The 22,806-nt window shown below is 48.9% G+C and overlaps 1 protein-coding gene across 2 annotated transcripts in view; it reads left to right on the top strand.

Annotated features, from left to right (window-relative positions):
* DDHD1 (DDHD domain containing 1) overlaps positions 1 to 2,048 on the top strand; it is a 68,388-nt gene extending 66,340 nt beyond the window's left edge. Inside the window, exon 13 of one of the 2 annotated variants that reach the window (XM_075029490.1) lies at positions 978 to 2,048. In XM_075029490.1, coding sequence (XP_074885591.1) covers positions 978 to 1,159 — 182 coding nt within the window. In that variant the 3' untranslated portion in view covers positions 1,160 to 2,048. The remainder of the gene's footprint in view (positions 1 to 977) is intronic. The other variant, XM_075029491.1, reaches the window with a different exon arrangement.
* The last annotated feature ends 20,758 nt before the right edge of the window (positions 2,049 to 22,806 follow it).

The raw sequence follows: 22,806 nt of genomic DNA, 5'->3' as shown, positions 1-22,806 counted from the left end.
TCGAAGGCTCTGAGTCCCTCTCCTTGCTGCGTTTGCAAAAGCGGTGCAACGCTCCCGTGAAAACACGAAGGCACGCGTCGTTCCCCGCGTGCTGCTGTGCCGTGACGGCGGCAGCGCTCGCGCGATGCTCCCTTTATGCGCCCTTTGAGCCAAGTATTAAAATTCCTCGAAACTGGCTTTGATAAATGGCTGCATTTTTTACTCAATATGGGGGTTTGGCTTTTGTAGCTAAGCAGGCTTTTAGTTTTGTCCTTTTTATTCCGTTGCTCCTTGTAGAGATTTTCTAACCGCTAAAATGCCTTAACAATAGGTTAGCCGTTGGCCCAGTTAAACATGCAGTGAAAATTGCTTTGAATGTGGTATTAATCAAAGCAGCCATTGAAATGAAAGGATAACTGCTGAAATATATTAGGAATAATCTGGAAATGAAAAGGGCTAGTGCTGCATAGGGACAGCTGGTTTTCAGAACAGGCTTGTAATATTGGGTGTAGTCTCCCTGTATACCCACTAAAGATGCGAGAATTCCATTTATTTCAGAAAGTTCTGAGCATCCACCTTCTGAAAGTCAGTGTTTCCTAATGGGGCCGCAACATTTCCTGGCTACTTCTGTGTACTTATCATAAGGAGCATAAATAAATGTATTTATATAGTTACTATAAGGAAAACAGCTGCTTAAAAAAAATGCCAACTTTTGCCAAGCTTTAGGTTTAGTTTCTTCCCCCCCTCCCCCAAACTAAGCACCACTTTTAGATCAGGCTTCTGCTAAATGCATGTGCATCAAAATGTATGTACGTATTAGTAAAAATCACAGTTGACTTAAGTGAGTGTACTGTTAAATGTAAACACAGAGACATTATGTGTATTTTATATACAACAAGTAGAATCAGAACCCAAAGCTGATGGAAAAACATGCCGGTGTTTTTTCTTCTGCTGACATACAATTCTAACACCCTTTTTGTTTCTTGTTCAATTTCTAGTGGAACTGGAGCACAGGATTGATTTTGAGCTCAGGGAAGGTCTCGTGGAGAGCAGATACTGGTCTGCAGTCACATCACACACTGCCTATTGGTCATCTCTGGATATTGCTCTTTTCCTTCTAACCTTCATGTACAAGCACGACCAAGAAGATACCGACAAATCCAATTTAGACACTATTTGAAATTTTGACTGGGGATGGGGCGGGATGGGAAAGGAAATTTTAAAACAAATGGCACAAAACTGATGTTTTACTGTTGAACTGCAGTATATATGGCATGGAGGTTTCAGGTTTAAGTGCATGTTTGGATTTTTTCCTATTTCTGAAGAGCAAAAATGATTTGTATTTAAAAGCACTTTATAGTTTTAAACATTTTGCAGTGCTTAATTAGACCTGAAACGATTCCAAATTCTTGTTAACTTTGACTGTATAAAAAGCCAATACAATGTGTAGCATCCCATAAGCACGGTTGTGTGGTGTGCTTGGGTGACATACTTGTTAATGACCATAATTGCTGTTTAGTTCATTAAAGTATAAAAGATTAGTTGATTAAAAAAAACTAAATTAATTTCCATTAACAAAAATATATGTTAGATACAAACCTAAAACTGCCATGTTCTGATGTTTTATGTATCAGTAAATAACAAACGGTGGTGTCATTTTTCTAGGACTTTGTTCAGCTCCACATCCTATTATCCACAGTACCATTGAAAGACCATTCTGACTGCTGGCTTCTGAGGGCGTATTATACGTGATACATTTAGTAACTAATGCTGAAAAAAGCATGAAGCAAATATTTGAAATACTGTAATTATAATTTATTATTATCTCTAATTGTTTCATTTTATTCCAGTGTATAAAACATTACTTTTTTACTGGTTTCTTTTGACATAATTTAAGAACCACATTTATTTTCTACAGTGTTAAGACTTTTTCTCAGAAATACATATCTTTGTACTACTATTCAAATGAATATATGGACACTGTGGCACACTTTAAGTATTTTTTCATTAAAAATAAATATTTGTGGTTTCACACAAATGACATCAGTCACGTTCTTCTCCAAGGTAAGTAACTGCCTTTGCTTTTTAGATCCCAAGTGTTTCTCAGGCACGTGAAGGTTTTGACCTCACATTAGACTTGGTTTGCAGAGGATCCAGCTGTCTTTCACTTACCATTATTAAATGTAAATACGTGTGTGTGCATTTGTATAAAAACGTATGTATGTGTATATTTATGCACAAGGATCCCATCAAGAGGAAAGAGCAGCATAAAATAAACTTGGTGGGGCCTGAGAGTACCAGAGCTTAGATTAGGTTTCTATCTGAAACTAATTCAGGAGAAGTCAAGAGAGAAGTGTTGTGATGAAAGGAAATAATCTCCAAATGAAACACTAAAAGGTCACTGTTGAGATTTTAAAACAACGTGGAAGGCTCTGGAGTAGAAGTGTCAGATATATGGCCTCTGAGCTGCCTCTGGCTGAGGTATTTATGATCTGTATGGCATGTGGGAAGCTGCAGAATCTAAATTTTTGTTAAAAAAAGATATCAGGCTGTGGCGTGGGTGAATAGCGGTGTTCTCAGTGTTAACAGATGAGGCAACATCAGCTCACGGCACCAGCAGACAGCCTCAGCCAGTGACTCGGAGATGTGGAAACCACCCAGACGTCCCTTTCTGAAATTCAGGGGGGAGAGGGTGGCTCTTCTCCCAAATAGTATTGCTCGGGTTGTTGTTTGTTTCCCTGGTCCGTGGTGCAATGGGGAAGGAGTTGGGAGCTAGGCTTGTATGTTGGGGTTATGGATTTAGGACGAATTATGAAGGAAGAAAAAACAATGTGAAGAGAAAGGGAAGGGAGGACTGGAGGGGAATGGGAAGAAGATGACAGAAACAGCGCTACTAGAAATGCAGTGAACCAATAGTCAACAAAGATGTTCAGATGGTGTAAGGGATGTTGCTTCAGTGTGGATATCTGTAAAAATCCATCTAGCCTCGGTGAATTGTAACTCTCCTGCCTGACATGTTTTCCTTGGTTGATGAACAATCATAAAAAATTAAAATAACCCTCTAAGAGAAGGAAGCTTGACACCTCTGCTCCAGAAAACAGGCTTTTGTTTACATTACTGGTTTTGCAGATAAGTTGTTTAATCAGCTCTTCCTAATTAGGAGAACTTAAACATAAAAGGAGAACCCCCTTTTAAATTTAGAACGTGTAAAACATTTCCAAATGTGCATGGTTTGTGTTTCAGTACTTTGAGTTGGATCATGTCACTGCTGCGTTATCCCCTTACGCTACTGGATCTACACTGGATCTCTTTCTAAACGCTGTAAACAAAAGGGGGTTAATTCCTATAATTCTTGTGGTCTGTGTAAACTCTGCCGTTGTCCAGAACGTGTTTCAGATTTATGGAATAGCTGTTCCCCTCACATCGGAACATGCTGGTACTTGCTGACTGCTCTCCATGTAAGGGATGAGATCCTACTTTTATGTGCATACCCCTTGGTAAATCAGGGGGCAGATAGAGCTGAGAAGTAAACCATATCGCTGGTAGGAGAAGGGATAATAAGGACCAATACCTGTTCATCACTTTGCATTTTTCCTGAGTTAATGGACATATTCTGTTCTAATTTGTAACTTCGTGGAACATCTACTAATCTCCAAGGTTAAATACAAGGATAAAACATACCTCGAAAGAATAAATGGAGATTTATTCTAAAGTGTATGCAAAGATGTTAAGCATGCTGTGGGCAGACTTTCATCTTTTTAATCCTCAAAAAAGATCTCTTATCCTCCTGCAAAGACAAAATACTATTTGAAAATTAAATTTTGAAGTTGTTAGAAAAAGGGTTGCCCCATTTCTGTTCTGCAGTGTAACACAGATTCAAGTAGGGTCACACCTCTGCATGCTAGAGTCTAAATTTCATGCTTAAAACTTTCTGGTCAGATGGTCCATGGCATAATAGAGAGCTGGAATGTCCTGGCTTCCAATTACTGACTTGTTTTCTTCTGCAAGAACAATGTTTAGCTTTACAGGCTGTGTTGACTGGTGTTTTTTCTTGAGAAACCAAGATAAGGGAAATGTACTGCACTGTTGTCAGTCTTCTGACTGATACTGAGCTGTTTTCTGAAACTTGCCCTTGAGTGCTTTGCCCAAATCTGACGCTCCCAGGTTTTTTGCTACAAGGTCATTTTTGCAGATAAATCAGCTTCAATTTTTTTTTCTTTTTTTTTCCTGAATTCCATCCCTTTGCTTCTAATTATTCTGTCATGTTTTTACTACAACCTCCCTTCCCCTCTATGTGCTCTCTCTGCTTTTATTGCCAGTGTTTCTGGAGTTAGAGGCCCTTTGCTTTATGTCACTGTGAGAGTCTAGCTGGCCAATGTCAATTGTTTTATCTCCTTTCCTAATTAGTATTATCAGGCTGAACTGAAACATGTTTCATATTCTTATACATATGTATTACGCCTGGTTGCCGTCTCTTCCTCCTTCATGGTTTTCTGTTGTCCTATTGCTCGTTTCCCGTGCCGCTTGTCAGTCAAGCTGACTCTACACGTAGCTAAATCGGTGGATATTGATTTTTTTCAAGTTGAGTTCATGAATCCCTATGTCAACTGTTTGCAGTTAGATAGTTAACGTATATTTGAGTGCCCTCTGCCCAGCAAGTTTATTTGAAATTCATTGTTTCCCATTTTTCCGTTATTAGCTTGGAGATTAGGTTTCTGCCTCCGCATATCATTTTTCTACTGAAGTCGGACTGCAGGTGACTGACCCGTGGTGTTTTACAGGGTCATCTCCCCTGTCTCTGCCACACGTCTTCAGTGACCGTCAGGGGTTCAGGAAGCTTTTACACACCAAGGCCCGGTAATGGACTGCCACATGTACGGAGTAATTTTCAGTTTTCCAAGCATTATCTTACTGGTTGCTCTGCATCTGCAATTGTAGTGAGTACTTTTCATTGCTTCCCCAGAGTCCGTGCCTATTGTCTTTGCTGATATTGCGAAAAGCTTTAAAATCTTTTTTTTAAAATGTCACCCATGTGACAATCCCATTTTCTGGTTTATCGGATGGACTTCAGCCTGACGTTTTTCTTGCATTCCATGTTTGATCTGCATTTACTAATCATTTTTCACAAAATCAAACTTTCTCTTGGTTTAGCTTTTCCCTCCCTCTTCTGAAGCATTTGGTTTTCATTTCTGCTTTGATTTCTGTCCACTGGAATTTCTGTCCACTGAAGCTTGCTTCGTGAATGTTTGAGCATAGCCTGTGCATCCTCAAGACTTGAAGCGGAAACTTTGAAACCCACTTGAAACCCAAGAGGCACATCTTACCGTTGTGATCCCAGAGACTTCTCCTGAAAGCTCAGCATCAGCAAAGCCCAGCTGGATGTGTTTAGCTTTCAGGATGGCTTTGCATGTTCTCTCTTCACTGCGTTTGTGTTTTCCATCAGTCAGCTTAACTCTGGGACCGACAAAACGTTTTCTGTTGTCAATGAAATTTGGCGTGTTGGTGAGCAGTGGATCTGGGCTGACCTCTCCCAGGACTGGTTCCTTGCTCTTTGGGTTTCTCCTGGCTCCCTTGAGGCTCATTTGACCCACACTTTGCTATAGATGTCATAACGGTTTGTGTTTCTCTGCATGCCATTGCAAAAGCACTTGAAACTGCATGCCCAGCTCCTGATGCTGACAGCGTGTTGGCACGATCTCCTCTTCCAAGGAATAAGAGGAGAAGTTCTAAGCCGTGGAGAGAAATGCCTGGCTATCAAAGTTTCAGTTCACCCTGGAGGTCAGTGCCCTCTGGTCCCATTGGAAAGCAAATTCCAAAATCAGCCTTTTCCCCTGAAAATGCCCTGTCTCCCCAGCTGCAGTTGCAGCAGCTCTTGACTAGCAGACCTTGGCCAATCCTTTCCCTTCAAGAGTGAAAAGTCAATGAGTCCCCTGCAAGCATGAGATGTCCCAGAAGCAATCCCTTGTGGTTTTGAAATCCTCACTGATTTATCCAAAGAGAGGGGTTTCATATGACAATTCTGTGGGCATCTGGCACAGATTAACTTCTCTGTTTCTTAAATAAAATACCATTTCTTGCAGCTACTCTGCCTGGTCCCTGGTGCCTCATTGCTTGTAAGTGTGGACATGGGAGAGGTGAAGTGCAAAATTCTCTACAGACTGCAGCCCTGAACAGACCCTCGTACTCCAAGGACCCCACGTCCAATTTGTTGTTCTTGCTGGTTTTACGGCTCTTTCAGTTATCTCCTTGGAAGTCAGTATCTCATCTCAGAGTGGTCCCATACTTTGTACTTAAAGAGCAGCTACTTAAAGGGTCTTACCATTTCAGCGTACTCCTTGATAAAGAAGAACCTTGACTTCCATTTTAAAACGGAATTTTCAAGCATATTTGTGCCAAAGCATCTCAGGTTTGGGGTTTTTACTACTTCCTTCAGTTTATAAGAAGGCTCCTTTAACTTGGGTTTTGAACTCATAACTGTTTCAAGCAGAAATTAACCTTATCCAGTGCTTTATGAATCCAGATTTTTTTCTCTCTGATATGCTATCACTGGTAATGTGACAAACCACCTCAGGCTACCAACGTGGTCCTGCTTATGCTGCTTCTCTAACAGCCAGATCCCAACCTGGCCAAAACAAAGGTCTTCCCTTGACTTCGCTGAGTGTTGGATCGTGTTCCGAGTGCCTTTAGTGCTTGTCGCTCTTCCCACTGTTTCTTAGGTGAACGTGTATAATATGGATTAGGTGGGGGAATAAAAAGGCTTTGGCATTTAGGTTGCCAGCTGGCCAGCACTGCTAACCCTTGAATGTTCAGATCACGCTGTGATCCGTGTTGCCCTCCGTGTACTGCCGCGTGCTCCGGACTATGCCCAACAGCCTCTCGGCAAGCAGAGGGTTGAATTCTGGTTTTCTGTTCATTTTCCCCTGCCTGCAAAGCCCAGACTGATTGGAAGCCAAAGCCACAGGAAGGGGGAAAGGAGAGCAGCTCTTCTGATTTTAAATTTGTGATATCTTTCCACCTACTGCTGTCTCCCACACCTACCCAAAACTAAAAACTTGAGTTTGTGCCACCACCGGAAAGAGGCTGACGGACCACATTGCCTCTGGTGTATTTTCACAACTTGTGTTTTCAGAACTGAGTCACTGGGGTTTTGGGGCTCCAAATATTCAGGTTTTGCAGGGTGAGGACCCAGCAGGCTGGGGATGGAGACAATTTTGATTCCCTTCAGCGGCGGAAAAGGCAATTGTGAATGACTGAGCACGGGCGGACGAGCTGGTGTAAATGGATGTGGTCTCAGGGCGGTGATGCTTGTGAAACCTGGGTGCTGAGTCGGTCGGTGCTGCAAAAGCCAGCCTGCAAGGAGGGAACGGGGCTTCCCCCTCGCCGCAGTTTGCCACGGGGCTTCTGCAAGGCCCGTATTTTATTTCTGGGAGTCCAGCTGGGCAGGAACAGGCTCCCCGCCGGCTCCCGGGGTAGGTGTTTCCTGTTGTGAAACAGCATGGAAATGCAAAACGGCAACAACCTCTGCGAGATGAGAGGAGCCCTCTGAAACGTGCACAGATGTGTTATCTTCCCGTTATCTTCCCACCTTTTCATCCCGCTCCCATTCCGTTGAGCCGAAGGGACGAATGAGGAGCGTGCACGTTTTTAGTCTAAAACCGCCGATGTCCTGCTCTGGTAACTTCCCAGGATGTTTAATACTGCAGGATTTGTCAGAAATTTTCACATTCATAATTACTTTTAAGTAAGCGATACTTAAGTTTAAAAATAGCTTAACGTCCTTTCAACGTTGCTAGGTGTGCTTTCGGTAAGGAAATGGTCAGACCTATTGGCAAAGAAGGACAGACCGCTTCCAAAACAAACACCATTTCTCTCCCAGCTGGTGTCTTACAGGAGAGTGTTCCAGCGATGCCACCACTACGTTTCACCACCATTTCCCCAGCTGGTTTTACAGCTACTGGACCGTGAAGGGTCCTGCAGTTAATCTCTGTGCTTTGTATACGGTGAGATACTGTCAGAAAAGGAATCTTTAAACAGCTTGGATGTGGCATTGGTGTTTAGCCTCATGTGCTTTGCAGGAAGGGCTTAGACTGAAACAGCAGCTGAATAGCCTGTGTTTACAAAGCATGTTCGGATGGGACAGTTATGTCTCTTGGCACACTCATCAGGGTTTCTCCTTTATGCTTACCAGACTGCCCCTTGCATGCAACTGAGTGTGGGTTTTTTTCATTTGCATATAAACCGGAGTATTAAAAATCAGCAGGGGGAAGGGAGGGAGGTGAAGCTGCTTTGTGGTGGTTGCAGAAAAGGGAAGAGGGTAGAAATGTTCCTTCCAACGATGCGTGCTCTGCTGTCACGAAAGAAACCTGCGATCTCCTCCGTGTTGGAGAGACCACATCTGCATTTGGGGGGAGCGGGGAGGAGGGGGGAAAGAAAAAACAGGCAGGAGAAGCGCTGATTAAATCAAGGCAAATCTTGGCAGCGATACGGAGCAGCCTGATGCGTATCAGCCAGCACGTGTTCAACACATGTTGGAGCTTGATGCTCCCATCAGGAGACGTGGGCGCAAGGCGGATGGCAGCGAGCAGGACGAGAGCTACGGACTTTTTCTCCCTCGAGGGGCTCAGTCCTGCGCCTGCTCCCAGCACCCCTTTATTCTTTGGGGTTGAGAGATCCCTTCTTACTCACCGTGAGCAACTCCTGGACTAAGGTACTGCTGCTGCTCACCCAAAACATTGCTATCGCAAGGCTTGTCCTGGTGGGATTTAATTGCTCCGGTGAGCCCACGGCGTACATGTGTGTCTCCAGGGAACTGAAACCCCTTTCTGAGGCGTCCCGATCCTAAGGGTTATCTGGTGCACAGTCTCCAGCCCATTTTTCGGTGGGCAGCCTCTAAGGAGCAGCTGGGCTGCGGTTCCATGCTAGGGCAACAGGAGCCTTTGCTTCCCCCTCCAGAGATGCCAAAACTTAGATGCTGATGGATGGCTCAAGTCAGGAGGGACTGATGTGTCTTGTCTGACCTCCCGCAGACGATAGCTTCCCACCCAGCATCTCCAGGCTGCTTTCTAGGGATTATTCACTCTCTTTCCCAAGTCACGGGGTTGACCAAGCCTTACAGCTTTGACATCTGCAACCACAAAGTCTTGGGAAAAAAGATGTTGAAGACTGGCTGCTTCAGACTGCCTCTCTGCAGTGAATTTTGATTCTGAATAGCTTTAGCAAGTGTCGGTGCCTGAAAACCTCTGCAGACCGTGTTGGTCCTGCATTCTGCGATGCAGATTCTTTATTCTTCATTCTAGCTACCCAAAGAAAATCAGAGTTGTATGGATCTTGCAGCAAATGTTTGGCCAATTTCTAGTTATATTTGATAATCATGATGGCATTCTCAGCCTCCTCAGATTTATGATTTGTGGTGACATGTTTGCAGCCTTCTGGGGGAAGCAGGAGCTCTGGATGCAAGCTGTTTCTGTGAAAGCATTAAGGTCCTCCTGAGTTTATTCTGTGCTATCTGGAGAAAGTGTGTGTGTACGCGAGCAGGGATGCGTATATTGTGTGCATTATGTATGTCTGCAGAGTGCACTTGTTTCTCCACAGTCTAAGCCATGTTTAAATCAGGGCTTTAAAATGAGCCTAAAAGCTTCTGCAAAATAATTTTACCCTCCAAACAGTTCAGATAATTAACTGGCTAAATCGGTTCTTGCTGACTCTCCCTGAAGATACCCCTCCTGAACGAGATTTTTCTTTAGATTTGGATGAAACGCAACGGTTGAGTCATGACTTTTCTCTCTGGCTCGGCTGCTGGAGTGGGGAATGTTGTTCACAATATTGGCTGTTGCCATATGCTTTTTTCATCAAGAAAAAGGGTGCAACTTTCTTTTTGCTTCCTCCTCCACTGACTCACTCCCCAAATATGTTTCTGGTTAGGATGCCTTGTGACTTCTTCCTGACATAAGGTTTTCTAGTTTGCAGTTAGCTTTGTGAATCACCTCTGTGAGCTCTAAAACATCCCAGCTCCTGGGAGGAGAGGACGGGTATCCTGGAGAGCAAAGAGAGCAAAAAGTTGCTTACCTGTTTCTTGGATGCTTTGCATGTTTAGTAGCTCTCCTGCCCCAGAAATGGTTTTCCAGAGGCTGGGCAGTCCTGCTCCGATGCCTGCCGGTCTCCTTCGCATTCTGCATGCTGATGGTTGTGCCTGGGCAGTCTAGGAAAAGCCCAAGGGAATCTCAAAGAGATCTCCCTTCTGGATTAGGTGAACTTGGCATTTGATCTGTTTGCAACACGATACTTTTAGAATTGCTGTAAGTTAAGGAAGGGCGACGCTGGCTGCAAAATAGCTTAGAGGGACAGAGAGACAGACGTGTCCCTTCCTGATTTCTTTTAAGGCATCGCACTCAGGCCTCCTTTTGCTGATTCCCAGAGCTCTCGGTGTGGTGACCTTCACCACTGATGCCAAATTTCCTCCGAGAGGGCAAGTTAGGAGCACGGGGCTTTTGTCAGAGCCAACCCTGTGCTCCCAGCATCCTGCCCTCAGCAGTGGGGAGCTTCCAGCACTTGGCCAACAGAAGGAAACAGTTCCCCAAAAATGCAGACCATAAATCATTCAAATGATGCTTCCTAAACCTGACCTTGCAGAAAACAGGCTTGCACCTGCGAGCATGGGACTGGGTTCCTGAAAAAAAATGTCCATCACACCGTACTACTGACAGCTTGCTGCGGTAGGGCTGTAGGTGTGCATCCCATCCTCACCTCCTGAAGTCCTAACAGCCCAGGAGATGCCAGAGAGGCCAGGAAGAACAGCTCGCCTCTTCTTCAGCTAAAGGAACTGAGATGCTGAGAGTTAAGCAACTGGCCTGAAGCCAGAGTGCTTGGAAACGAGCCCATATCTTCCTTGTATTAGCTGGGACATGACCATGTAGCATGCCTTGCCCTGCTGGAAATGTCACCCTTGATCTCCGGAGCAGCTATCCTGCAAAGAAGCAACTCCTTTTTTTTTTTTTTCCCCCCCAAACTGCTGTGCCTCGCAGGACAATCCCATCTGTTTGTTCTTCTGGGATGCAGAAAAGCAGAAACGCGCCAGCCTTTGCACTCTCCCTTGTAGCACTTCTCATTTCCTACAACTTTGCCTGGAAAGTTAACGCTGGGCTTACCCACGCTGGGAGTTTTCCCAGTGGCCGCTCCACTGGCGTGTGCTACAGAGAAAGTTATTCCAGTTGAGCGTCTCTCCGGCAGCACATCCTTGGATGCTGGGTGGATGGCAGAGGACACGTAAGGGCACCATGAGTCGGCACTGCAGAATGGCCCTGCCTGATCCTGGCACCTCTTCCAGGGAAAAGAAATTCGGAGTCAGATCCTCCCTTGCCCCTCCTCAAAGCCTAAGAGCTGCTCTTCCCTGTGCCGCTTGGGATGTCACACTGAAACGACTTGCCACGACCACGAGCCGTTTGGGTACAGAAGGTGGCAATCGTGGTGTCACATGCCAAAGCCACCCGAGATGCCAGCCCTGCTCCCAGGACTCAGGCTCTCCTAAGAAGGGGCTTGCTCTGTTGGGTAGCAAATCCCATCTTCACACTGGGGTCCCTTCCAGGAAGGATACATCATTTATAACCAACCCTCCACATCCCAGTTATCCAGTGCACTCGGTAACCTCTCCTTTGAGATCCAGGCATGACTCCTGCAAGTTGGTGCCTAATTTCCATGCGATTTGATGGAACTATGGGGGTTTTTGCTGTGTTGTTTTTTTTTTTTTTTTCTCTTATTCTTTCCAATGCTGCTATCACTGTTTTTTCCTGGCCTTGCGCTGTCATCATCCGGTGTCATTACTCAGGAGATGAAGGAGGAGGCAGAGGTGTTTCCTTGCAAGGAACAAATGTTGGAATAACCCATCTACCCATCTTTGCTCAGCTGGCAGCATCTCCAGTGCCCAAAACACACTGGAGAGATGTAAGCAAAGCCTGGCCACACCACAGCCTTGCTGGGAAGGATGGGGGAGTTGATGCTTGGAAAAAATACTCTGGCAGCACAATCTCCTGGACTCTGGCTTTAAAAATAAGAAATCTCCCAAAGGAACTGATGGAGCCCAACATCCATGTTATTTAAAACTGAGCAAAATAAAGAGCTGGAGGCTGCAAGCTCAGTGTAAACGGCAGTGGCTTCTCAGGACCTTAGTTAAAGCCCCCTGGGGAGGAAAAGCACATTAGACAGCCAAAATAGGTCTCTCCTCCTCTCCATTGCCATGTTTCCGCGTAGTCGGGAAAACGAGTGAGGTCTTGGGAATATCTTTTTGCCGGCTGTGCGTTCAAACACGCCGTTGAAAGACTTTCCTGTATCACTTCCCCTCCCTCCGGTCCCCTGCCAAGGAGAAGCGTTTGGGACTTGCCCTTCCCCATCTGCGTGACCGCCAGCATGGGGGACAGTGCTGGATTCGGGGTCCCACGCACCTCCGAGGGTCTGGCCAGTGCCAGGCAGATGTCTCAAGATTTGGGCTGTCAGATGGAGATGGGGTTTCCCAAAAGCAGCCGGTGCTTGGTGTAGAGAGATTTGGGGAGCCAAACAAGGTGATAAATGTTTTCTTGTGCTCTCCAGCACCGGCTCAGCATGTGAGCACAGCAACCCAGCATGGGGGGGCTCATGGTGAACCCCAGGTCTGCACGCCCTGGCCCTGTTCATCACTTGACAGGCCAAGATGGGAGGGCGGCGGGGGTCTGGGTTGGGATCCCAAACCTGCCCAGTGCCCCCGTCCATCCCCTAGAAGATGGCACTTAACCTCCCTCCCGCTCATCGCTTCGGTTCACGCTCCCCAGGGCTCTGGCTGTGTTTGTGCCGATGTGTTTTTACACTGAAGATGGAGAAACAGTGGCACAGATCGCCCAGAGAGGTGGTCGATGCCCCATCCCTGGAAATATTCAGGGTCAGGTTGGACGGGGCTCTGAGCAACCTGGTCTAGTTGAAGGTGTCCCTGCTCATTGCAGGGGTTAGGATGAGATGACCTCTAAAGGTCCCTTCCCACCCAAACTTTTCCATGAGTCTACAATTCTATGATCTCTCTGCCATGGAGACCTCCTCCCACTCAAAGCGTCTCCCCCTGCACTGGTCTCCTTCCCAAGAGCTTCCCAATGGCCTGTTAAGCCACTTCAGAGCATTGACCTGATTTTCTCCTCTTCCCTGTTTGTCTCCAAACTGTTCCCTATCATGCTGCCATGGGGCTTGGCTTCTCCTCCCACCCTCCCACGGCTGTGCGCAGCAGCGACTCGCGGTACATTCCTTCACATCGTAATCTCCGGCTTGCTATCTGAGGAGTTGAAGGATATTTCCAACCCAACGCTGCCAGAAAATACTGGCATCAACCTCCGGCTACCTTTCTCTCGTACACACATCCAGCTCCTCGAGCGCTCTGATACTCTGCCGTGTTTAAACAACCGTTGCTTACAGTCAGCTCTCAGTGCGGCGGGTTATTTTCTGGCTGGTTTTTTGTATTCTTTTCCAAGCCCCAGCTGGTTTCTGCAGTTTCTTTGCCCTAGTGACTGGGCTCGACTCTTCGCTGTGCTCGGTGCATGAAAGCTGCAGCTTTAACTGGGCTGCAAAACATGCAACACAACCTTGTCTTGGCCTCTCCGTTCCCCGGGGAGCAGGAGGGCCAAGATGGGACCAACCTGCCATCGTTGCTGATCCCGTGAGTATCATCCTGCTGCACCTCAGGACCAATCCCAGACCAGCTTTCTATAGGTCCAGCTGGCAGCAGGGATGAAGGGTCCTGGCCCCGCTTGCCACCTCTCTGCTCCTACCGGGGCTGTGTCACTGGTATTTTTGTTGGCCCATGAGATGGCCTAGCAGCGATGTGCTCTCCATCCTGAGGTCTTGGCCACACGCAGCTGCAAGGACATGAGCAGACGATCATCCTCGTGGTGGGGTTGGGGCATCCTCGGTGCTGGATCCAGCACACAGTGGATCACAGAGATTTACCTGCAAGCAGGGACTGGACCAAGTCTGTGCACGGCGCTGATTTCAAGCCTATCTTTGAAGAGAATGAAGCTGTTGCTCTTTAGAGCAGGCAGCAGCCCCAGCATCCTCCAGTTTAAGCAATGAGCCACCAAAAGTTTTTACTGATCAGAGAAGCAGGGAGAGCCCCACTGGCACAGAGCAGGCACATAGACCGTCTGGGATGCATGTTTTCTGGCTCAGCTTTAAAAACCTCTGACGATGGTGATTCCCCTCCCTCTGCAGTCCTTCACTCCCTTACACCTAAACCTGAAAAGCTAACCTGAACCTTTCTCTGGGCGATTTGCCCATTGCTTTTTGCCTATCCATTGTGGAAACGAGGAACAGAGCATTTCCTCCCTCTTCCATCCCTCCCTCTCAGATAAACCCTCTTTTATCTACCTGAAGATATTATCAGTCATCTTTCTTTCTCTAGGGTAAACAGCCTGAATTCTTTTAACGTTTCCTCATCGGTCACCCTCCTGTCTCACCACAAACCGCTGATGAGCTGGGAGCAGGGGGTCCCCAGCGGGGATCTCATTGAGCTCGCCTGTCCCCAGTTTGCAGGGGATGTGGGGCTGCGCCAGAAGCCGTAGGTGCTCGGCGGCACCCTTGGCTGCAGACCCCTGTGTGCCTTCTAGGAGCTCGCAAGACACCACAATTTCATGTTTCAGTGGGGTTTGGGGGATTCCCAACATCTCCCCATGTTGCCCATTCCTGGCCACCTGAGAGCCCACCTCTCCTTCCTACGGGAGCTGCCGATCGCTTCAGACCGCTCTGCTCGGAGGCGAAGTTCATCCCACCCAGCTGATTCAATAACGTCTACCTTATTAAACCATTCCGATCTGCTCTGTCTCTATTTTTCCAGCACTAACTGCATTACCATCCCGCTTGCATCTGACCTTTCCGGTGAAGACTAAAGCTGAAAAAGCATAAAACCATCCAGTTGTCTGGGCACCATTCATCTCCAGCTTCCCCCAGCGCAACAGGCTTCCGAATGTGCTCGGCCGCTGCAGGTACACGGGGCATCTCGGGTGTCCAAGAGGAAGTAAAAGGTATTAACCCCCTCTCCCTTTAATAGATGCATTTGTTTTCTGCTTGATGTTCCCCAAAATCCCTTTATTCAGCTCAGAAAACTTCAGCACAGCACTGAGAGCCGAAGCTATCCACAGCGGAGATCCACGGATGTGGCTGGGAAATCTGAGCCCAGCATCGGCCGGTGCACTAACCCCCCTGTTTCTCTGCAGCCTCCCGGTGTTATTTTCCCTGCAAAAGGAAGCGGTTTGCAGTTATTTTTGACCTAAACCTGCACACAGGGGCTGTTGTGCTTTTCCACCGTACCAAACCGCTCATGCCATCCCAGGCAGCATGATACCAGCTCCAGCAGGGAGCTGCAACCTCAGTGGTTCTAAACCACTGCTGTGCATCCAGCCTCGGCATCTCCATCTGTAAAATGGGAGGAAAATTACTGCAGTTGCCTTGGCTGCAGCCGTTCGTACCAGGATTTGACCAGGAAAGGCCAGCAAACATCCCAAACCCAGTGAAAGGAGCCAGGATGTGCTTGTGTTTGGTTAAAAACAAGACAGAAGAGCAGTGGGGGCCCTGTGGATGCCCAGGTGAAGCGGTCATAGGGGATGATGCTGGGTCGCTCCCCCTGCACCCACAACCTGGGGTCTGGGGCGAATTCGGGTGATTTGCACAGGATGAAATTGCCCTGGTATGATGGCTCCATCAGGGCTGTGCGGCCAAATGCCCCCCTGAGGCACACGTGCCCCCGGTGCCCACATCACATCGGTGCCTTTGCTCAGGTGCCTGTTATCAGCCCGGCTTTCGCAGAGCTCTGACGTGGGTTTCGATAAAAACCCTCGTTCGGACCTTTTTGTTCTCCAGCAGCACATGAGCAAAGGTGGCCAAACCCCAGCGGCTCCGTTCTTGGTTCCCTCCTCCAGCCTTCGCAGCTTCCCGCAGCAGGGGGGGGATTTATCAGGAGGCTGTGATTTATAGGAGGGGTGTGATTTATGGGGCTGCTGCTATTCTTGTTTGGCCTTTGGGGCTTTGCAGCCTTGGGGAACTCCCTGCTCCCTGCGCCAGCATGACTTGCTTTGAGTCCCTTATTCCTGAGGCTTTGGATGCTTCTGGGATCAGACAACGGGAAAGAAGCCGTGGTGTTTCTGGGGGGGCCGTGGCTGCCGGCCTCTCCTTCCTTCTGGCTGGGCTTGGGGGCAGCGGGCAGCTCCTCCCTGGGAAGCCTGGGGCCACATGGCTCCTTCTCAGGATGCCACATGAAGGGGACGTGTGGGGTTTTGGGGGCTAATTGGTCCACGAGTGTGTCCCAGCTGCCCACTGGTGTTTGCTCTCCACATTGCGGGGCGATGTCTGGGTTTCCCCATTCACCCCCCAAGCTGCTGCTGCCGTACACCTGGACGTGGGAGATGAAGAATAAACCCATCTCAGAGCTTCTTTTTGGGGCTGCGGGGTCAGACCGGGACACTGGCACCAAGTGAGTCAGTGGTGCAGCCAACGTGGAGCATCCCAGTACTGGCCAGAGGGGGCGAGTGGTCCAGGCTGGGGTTTCTGGGGTTCCCACAATAGGAAAATAATCCCAGTCCCTTCCCAGCCTCATGTCCCTCGAGCACTGCTGGACAACCAATCCCCAGAGCTGGATTTGCTACTCTATTTCACAATTTGGTGATTTTTGCAGTGCCATGGGGTCAAGCAGTGCCCTTGGGAGCTCATCTTATGCTGAGCAAAATTTTTCACAGGGTGGGGGGATTCAAGCAATGCTTGCAAAGAAAAACTGGTGTGGTGAAACCCCAGACATGGGCAGAACAGGGATCTGCTCTCACTGGACTTTGTCTTTGACCCCCACATGTCTTGAATTCATTTCGACCCCAGTCCAGAGCGCATCCATAGGGATGCAAATGGTCCAGCCTGTCTCAAGGGATGCCCTACGCCTCTGCAGCCCTCGGGCCCCCTAACGAAGCGTGACGGACGAGCTTCACCTCGCTGCTCCCTGTGCTGATAGAGGGAAAACCCACGGGCTGGGAGCCAGTTTCCCCAGACCGTTGGGGAGGGGAGAGCTGGGGCTGGAGAGATAACGGGCAGCATCAGTGCCACGGCTTGGGGTGGAGTGGGGGTTTGACGCTGTAGCGCTTGGTGATGCCAGCCACGGGGCTGCCGCTTTACAAATACACAGGACGGGGGTACGCAGGGTGCTGGGAGCCGTTTTCCTCCCCTCCTTCATGACCTGGGGAGATCTGCAGGGTGCTGGGTGTCAGGATAGGGTGCTTTCCTGCAGCTCCGCTTCCCATCAAGTGGCTGCCCCAAAAGGGCCTGAATAGCAGCTGTGAAAAATTGATGGTGTGAATTGGGAATATTTTTTTTTCGCCCACTGCTTCCCAGTAAATCACTTCCAAATAAACACTTTCCACTATCTGGCTGGCTCTGCAGATGATGGTGTCGGAGCCATCAGATGAATTATTTGGGGATTTTTGGTTTTTCTTCTTGCTGACTAGCAGTGGATAAATGACACTGGGTGTTTCTTCTACCACCGCAGAGTCACCAGCTCCAGGGATGGTGATTGAACATTACGTGACATTTGGGTTTTCTTCGAGCCCCAGCTCCATGGGAGAAATTCAGCCTTCCAGCCTGTACTTTGTATTTGTAAAGGCAAATGAATAGGAGGCCTTCTGGAGGTGGAGAAAAGCCAGAACGGGAGTGGCAAAGGCTCAAAAAATCTGATGGACAATAGAAAGTGGTTTAATATGTGGTATATTACAGGAGAAGAGGGGAGTTGAGATATTTGAACCTTTGGGCTGGAGTTACCCCCTTTCTCTTGGGCAAGTGCAAATAGTAGCATGGTAAAGTACCCTTCAAAGTCACCTTTAGCCAAAAAACTCTACAGACTGATTGTGTTCTGGGCTCACCTCATCAAAACACAGCATTTTCCATCCTCGGTTTCTAGAAAATGAGTTACACTGACTGCTTGCTGACAGCACCATGCAAAGCATCCGCAGCATCCACAGGAGAGCACCCTCCAAGAGTCGGTGCAAGCAGCCAGGGAAAGCTACGTTTGGGACAGGTATTTGCCGAAAGAATTTGGAAACCGTGGCAGTGGGCTGGATGGAGGCAATGGTCCAATATCGCTGGGGGTCCTGGGGCTGGTTGAAAGACCGATGGGGATGGCAGCAGCTGAGAGGGACACGTTCCTGCATCCCTGTGCTGCATTTCTGCCCCATCCTTTACTAAAACTCGGGCTATGCAGAGCAGCGTGATTTGCTGTGCGAGTCATGAGGTGACATCGAGGCCAGGGTGAGGATGATGAGTGGTACCAAACCCATGATCCAGGCGCAGGCGATGCGGAGGAAGATCGGTGACGAGAGCAGGGTGCTGGGCACGGCTGTTGTGAGACACTCAGGCACCAGGCTGGAAGGACATTTTGAGCCCTGGGGATGAATCTACTTTTCGGAGAATTTACCTGGGATTGATCCAAATTCTCCATCACATGGATTCGAGTGTTCAGCTAACAAGTCCCTCTGGCTAAAACAGATGTCAAGAGGGTGCTCGAGGACCCACCAGCCCTTTCGGAGAGACACAAAGTTCAAGGACCCTTCTGACCCTGGGGACAACCGGAGAATGATGTGGGGCACGTTGCCTCCTTTCTGGGCCAAGGCAAGAGTCACGCTCGGTGGAGGTCACTCCTGGCAGCTGGAAACTTCAGAAGGACACAACCACATGACAGAAAAAAAGGATAAAAGATAAACGACAGCACAGGAATTAATGTCAACAGGAAACTAATGCCTCACACACCAAGTCAGGAGAGGCAGCGGAGTTATTTGTTGTGAAGAGCGGATTGCAGAGGAAGAGGCTGGGAAACAAACCTCCCAGCCTGAGGCTTTAAGAGCTTAATTGGCCCCAGTTCCTAGAAAGAAGGTGAAGAGGGGACAGAGAAGAGCCCTGCAGCGGGTTTTGTCCTGCAGCACAAGCCTAGCAGGCTCCGGTGCACCGCGGCTGATGTTAGGCACATGCGGCAAAGAAATGAGATGTGATTTTGTAGCTGTAGGGCAGTGGAACCTTGGCTTGACTTATCAAGGGAGGAGGTAGCTCACTCTGGCTCCGTGTCTCTTATCTGAGCGTAGCTATCTCTTGCAAGCTAGGATTTATTCCAGCTGCGGGGATGTATTTTGTAACCTTTGGGCACAAAGGACCAAGCTGGATGGTTATGACAGTCTCGAATCTTGGTCCCTGGCTTCATCCCGTGTGTCCTTGGCCATCGGGAGGAGACATCTGGCCACATGGCCCTCCTAAGGTCGATGGCTCTCATTTTAGGTAACAATACCCATCTTGGCATCAGCACTCCTTGCCCAGAGCACCCAGCTGCATTGCCACATCAGGTTGCCTGAACTTCCCCTGGGGTAACAAGGACAAACATCCCAACCTGAAGACGTGAGGACTTGAGTCTACAGACCTACAAGTCCTTCCTGGCCCTCAAACTCTACGAAGATAAGCAGTGCTGCCTTGTGTGTTCAACCCTGGCCCCCACATACCCCTCCAGCTCCAATACGTGCTCTCATCTCCGTCCTGCCCCACAGCCAGTGGGGAAACCCAAAGACACCACACCAGCTACAAACCTGCCCAGAAAAGGACGCCGAGGTTCCGTTACGGACAGAGCCAAAGATGAGACAAACTCCTGGGAATTCTTCTGACCTCATTCATCAGAAGCAAACATTACATCCAGCTGAGACGATGAGCCTGGAGGTAGGCTAGATGTGAGCAAAGCAGGGGGACTGCATCGCCGGAGTTGTGTCCTCGGGGACATAAGCAAATGTTATTTTACTGCTGGGCAGTGAGGTATGGAGATGCTGAATAATCTTTGGAAGATCCCAAGAGGGAATTACTACAATCTAGAAAGACTAAACCTCCACATCTCAAGTGCTTCTTCAAGACCTTAATCCCAAATATTATCCATCCTCTCATTACAAGGCTGCTGAACAACTCTATACGTATACCAGGTGATTGCACACTTGTACAATATGTATCTGTGACAGCTTCATTACTCCGCATATACATTCAGAAAAATAAAAAAGCCAAGTCACGTGGACATTTCCGAAACGACAAAATCAGGGAAGAACGAATGTGACCGGGAATAAACAAGGAAGCGGAGTTACCCAGCACGTTTCCTTTGCCAGGAGCATGACCTTCTCTCTGCTGGGAAATGGTCATTTGTGAAAAGTGAACCGTGGCTACATCCAAAAGACGCTCAGAGGTGGAAGGGGATGGAGACACATGGTGAAAACCATCCAGGTGCTTTGAACCTCTCTCACCTGCTGTTACGGGGGTGCTGGAGACGCGGGAGCAGGCAATGAGTGGTTTGTGCTGGTGTTCGGTTGCTGCCCAAGTTTATTTCCAGCAGTTTATTTTTTCAAAGGGACTCAAGTAATGCTCCAAGTCCCCAGTCGCTTAAAGGATGGCTGGAAAGAGCTCAGAGTAAAACTCAGGGAGAAGTAAAGAGTTTGCAAACCCCGTGTGAAGAGGAGCGGTACCGGTGGCAGTGGGTTGTAAGGGAGCACAGAGGCAGGGAGGTGTTCGAGACGCAAAAAGTGCCGGGGGAAAAACAAGCATCTGCATTTCTCCTTTTTTGGGTTTTCTTTTGAAACTTTGCCCTTGTTAAGGAAGAAGTTGCAGACGGGGAGTATCGAAACCGGGGTGAACCGGAGGGGTGATGGGGGCCGAGCGGGGGCTGCCCACCACCGGGTCAGAGCACATTGCGCTCGGCCGCACTGGAGCATTTGAGGAAACGGAGCTTTTGTTTAGACGGAGGTTTGGGGAATTCCTCTGCCTCTGTATATGGAGACGAGCCGGGTGCTCACCCAAATACACAGGGCAGATTTCCGTGGCCAGTCACCCTGGAAAGAGCCAGTCTGACCGGCTTGCCCACAGCCCCGGAGCAGCCAGGCAGGAAAGCCAGCTGGTTTCAACAACTGCACATAACAGTTCCAAAACCAAAAAAAAAAAAAAAAAAAAAAAAGGTCACGAACAAAAAAAGGGGCAAAACGAGTCGCATAAACCTACGACAGGGATAGGAGCCGTTCAGCTTCATCGCTGATTTCCCAAAGATGCCCGTTGAGTCAGTTCATTGGAAAAGCATCCCGGTTTCCCCGGAGCGGGAGCAGAAGGAGCGGCCGGCCGGGAGCTGCGCCGCCGGCAGATCTGGTAGGTATCATCCCTGTCCCGATGGAAGCAGCCGTGCGTTTCGGCACCTTATTTGGCTATTGCTGCTTGCACGGCGTGAGGACTTCTTGCAAACAGTGGGAAGAGCCCCCGGGATGCTTGGCTGCCTCTGACGCAAGAGCCTCGCCGGTGCATTTTTGACCTTGCTTTGCGTCTCGGCCGAGCATTGGAGATCGCGCTGCCCGCCTCTCCGCACACCCACCGCCCAGCGGCGGGGCCGGGAGGAAAAGAGAGCCCCCGGGGACGGCGGCAGCCATCCCCGGCCGGGACGGAGAGGGCAGAGAGAGAGAGGTTTTCCCCATCCTCGGGGGAAAAAAGAAACCCCACAAATGGTTTTAGGAGCAGGAGGAACCAGCAGCCTGTAGCTCACGGCGTGCGATCGGTTGTACTGAAAGGCTACGAGCTCCAGCGGAACCGTGTTCGATTGCATCAGCTGGGAACCTCATCCAAACCGTTCGGGTTGAGAGTAACCCTTTCTATTTATTGCCCTATTGTTTCACTCTGGAAGAACACCAAGATACAATCTGTGAAAGCTTTATTGTTACAGACCGGCTTTCCCCTGCCCTCCCAAGCTGTCACCCTGTAAATTATGCCCCAGCCTCCAAGTTTGGGGGGATGAAATGGGGGTGACATTGACGGGGATTAAGGCCCTGGGAGGATTTGGCGGGGGAGGTCATCTGCTGCCCATTCTCCCACCGTTCGGGGCAGCGTTGCCCAATTTCCCTCTGGCAGCATCAGCCACGTTAGCCCAAATCCTCCACGCTGTTTATGGGGAAAACCTGGCTTACCCTGCCCAGAGCGGTTAGAGAAACCTTTTATTAACGCATATGGGAAAACACAGGAACAGCCCTTTATAACTGTCTCCATTATAACAGCAAAAGTGCAAAGGTGGCAAGACTTTATCATCCCCATTAAGAGGTTTTTGTTGCCTTCATGTCAGCAAAGTTCCCGCTGCCGTTCCCAGCACAGGACGTGGGAACGGTGCTGGTGCGGAAAGCTCCGGGCTGGCAGAACCGTCCCCGAGGTTGCCAGGGAGGGCACGGCTTTGTCGGGATGCGGCTTCCCATCACCCGGCACGGTGCGGGACACATCCTGCCCACTGCCACCGACCACCGCGCGGGACCTCAAAACGCAGCTCCTTCCGCGTGACGGTTTTTCAGGAAGCCCGGTTGCCTTGGCGGGATGTATGTATCATTGGGTGGAGAACTGCAGGAAGCGGATAATTTTTTTTTTAATATTTTTTTTTCTCCATTTGTGCCGGTTCAGACTCTTATTTAGAGACAGTTCCTATTTCCTAGATTCACAGATGATAAGGATGGAGGGAACCGGCACATCGCCCAGCCTCGGTGCGGGCACGGCGCGGGCCGCGGACTGTGATGCTAAGGTAAGGGCTTTGCCTAGCGAGGAATATTTCGCTGATGAATGAGGGGCTTTTGAATGGCCAGTGTTAAAAAAAAAAAAAGAAAAAAACAAAAACAAGCCCCAAAACCCGAAAGGCAGCAGAGCGGGCAAGGCTGCGGCGGAAAGGCGCTCAGAGCATCCACGCGTGTTTGGGACACGGAGTTCCCACCGGCCCTAGAGGACGCTCTGCGGGCCGCCCCACGGGTTCCGCACAAAGCCCCGGGG

The sequence above is a fragment of the Buteo buteo genome, chromosome 6 (assembly GCF_964188355.1).
Source record: "Buteo buteo chromosome 6, bButBut1.hap1.1, whole genome shotgun sequence".
In the NCBI taxonomy this organism is placed as follows: Eukaryota; Metazoa; Chordata; class Aves; order Accipitriformes; family Accipitridae; genus Buteo; species Buteo buteo.
This window is presented reverse-complemented; position numbering and strand designations above follow the sequence as displayed.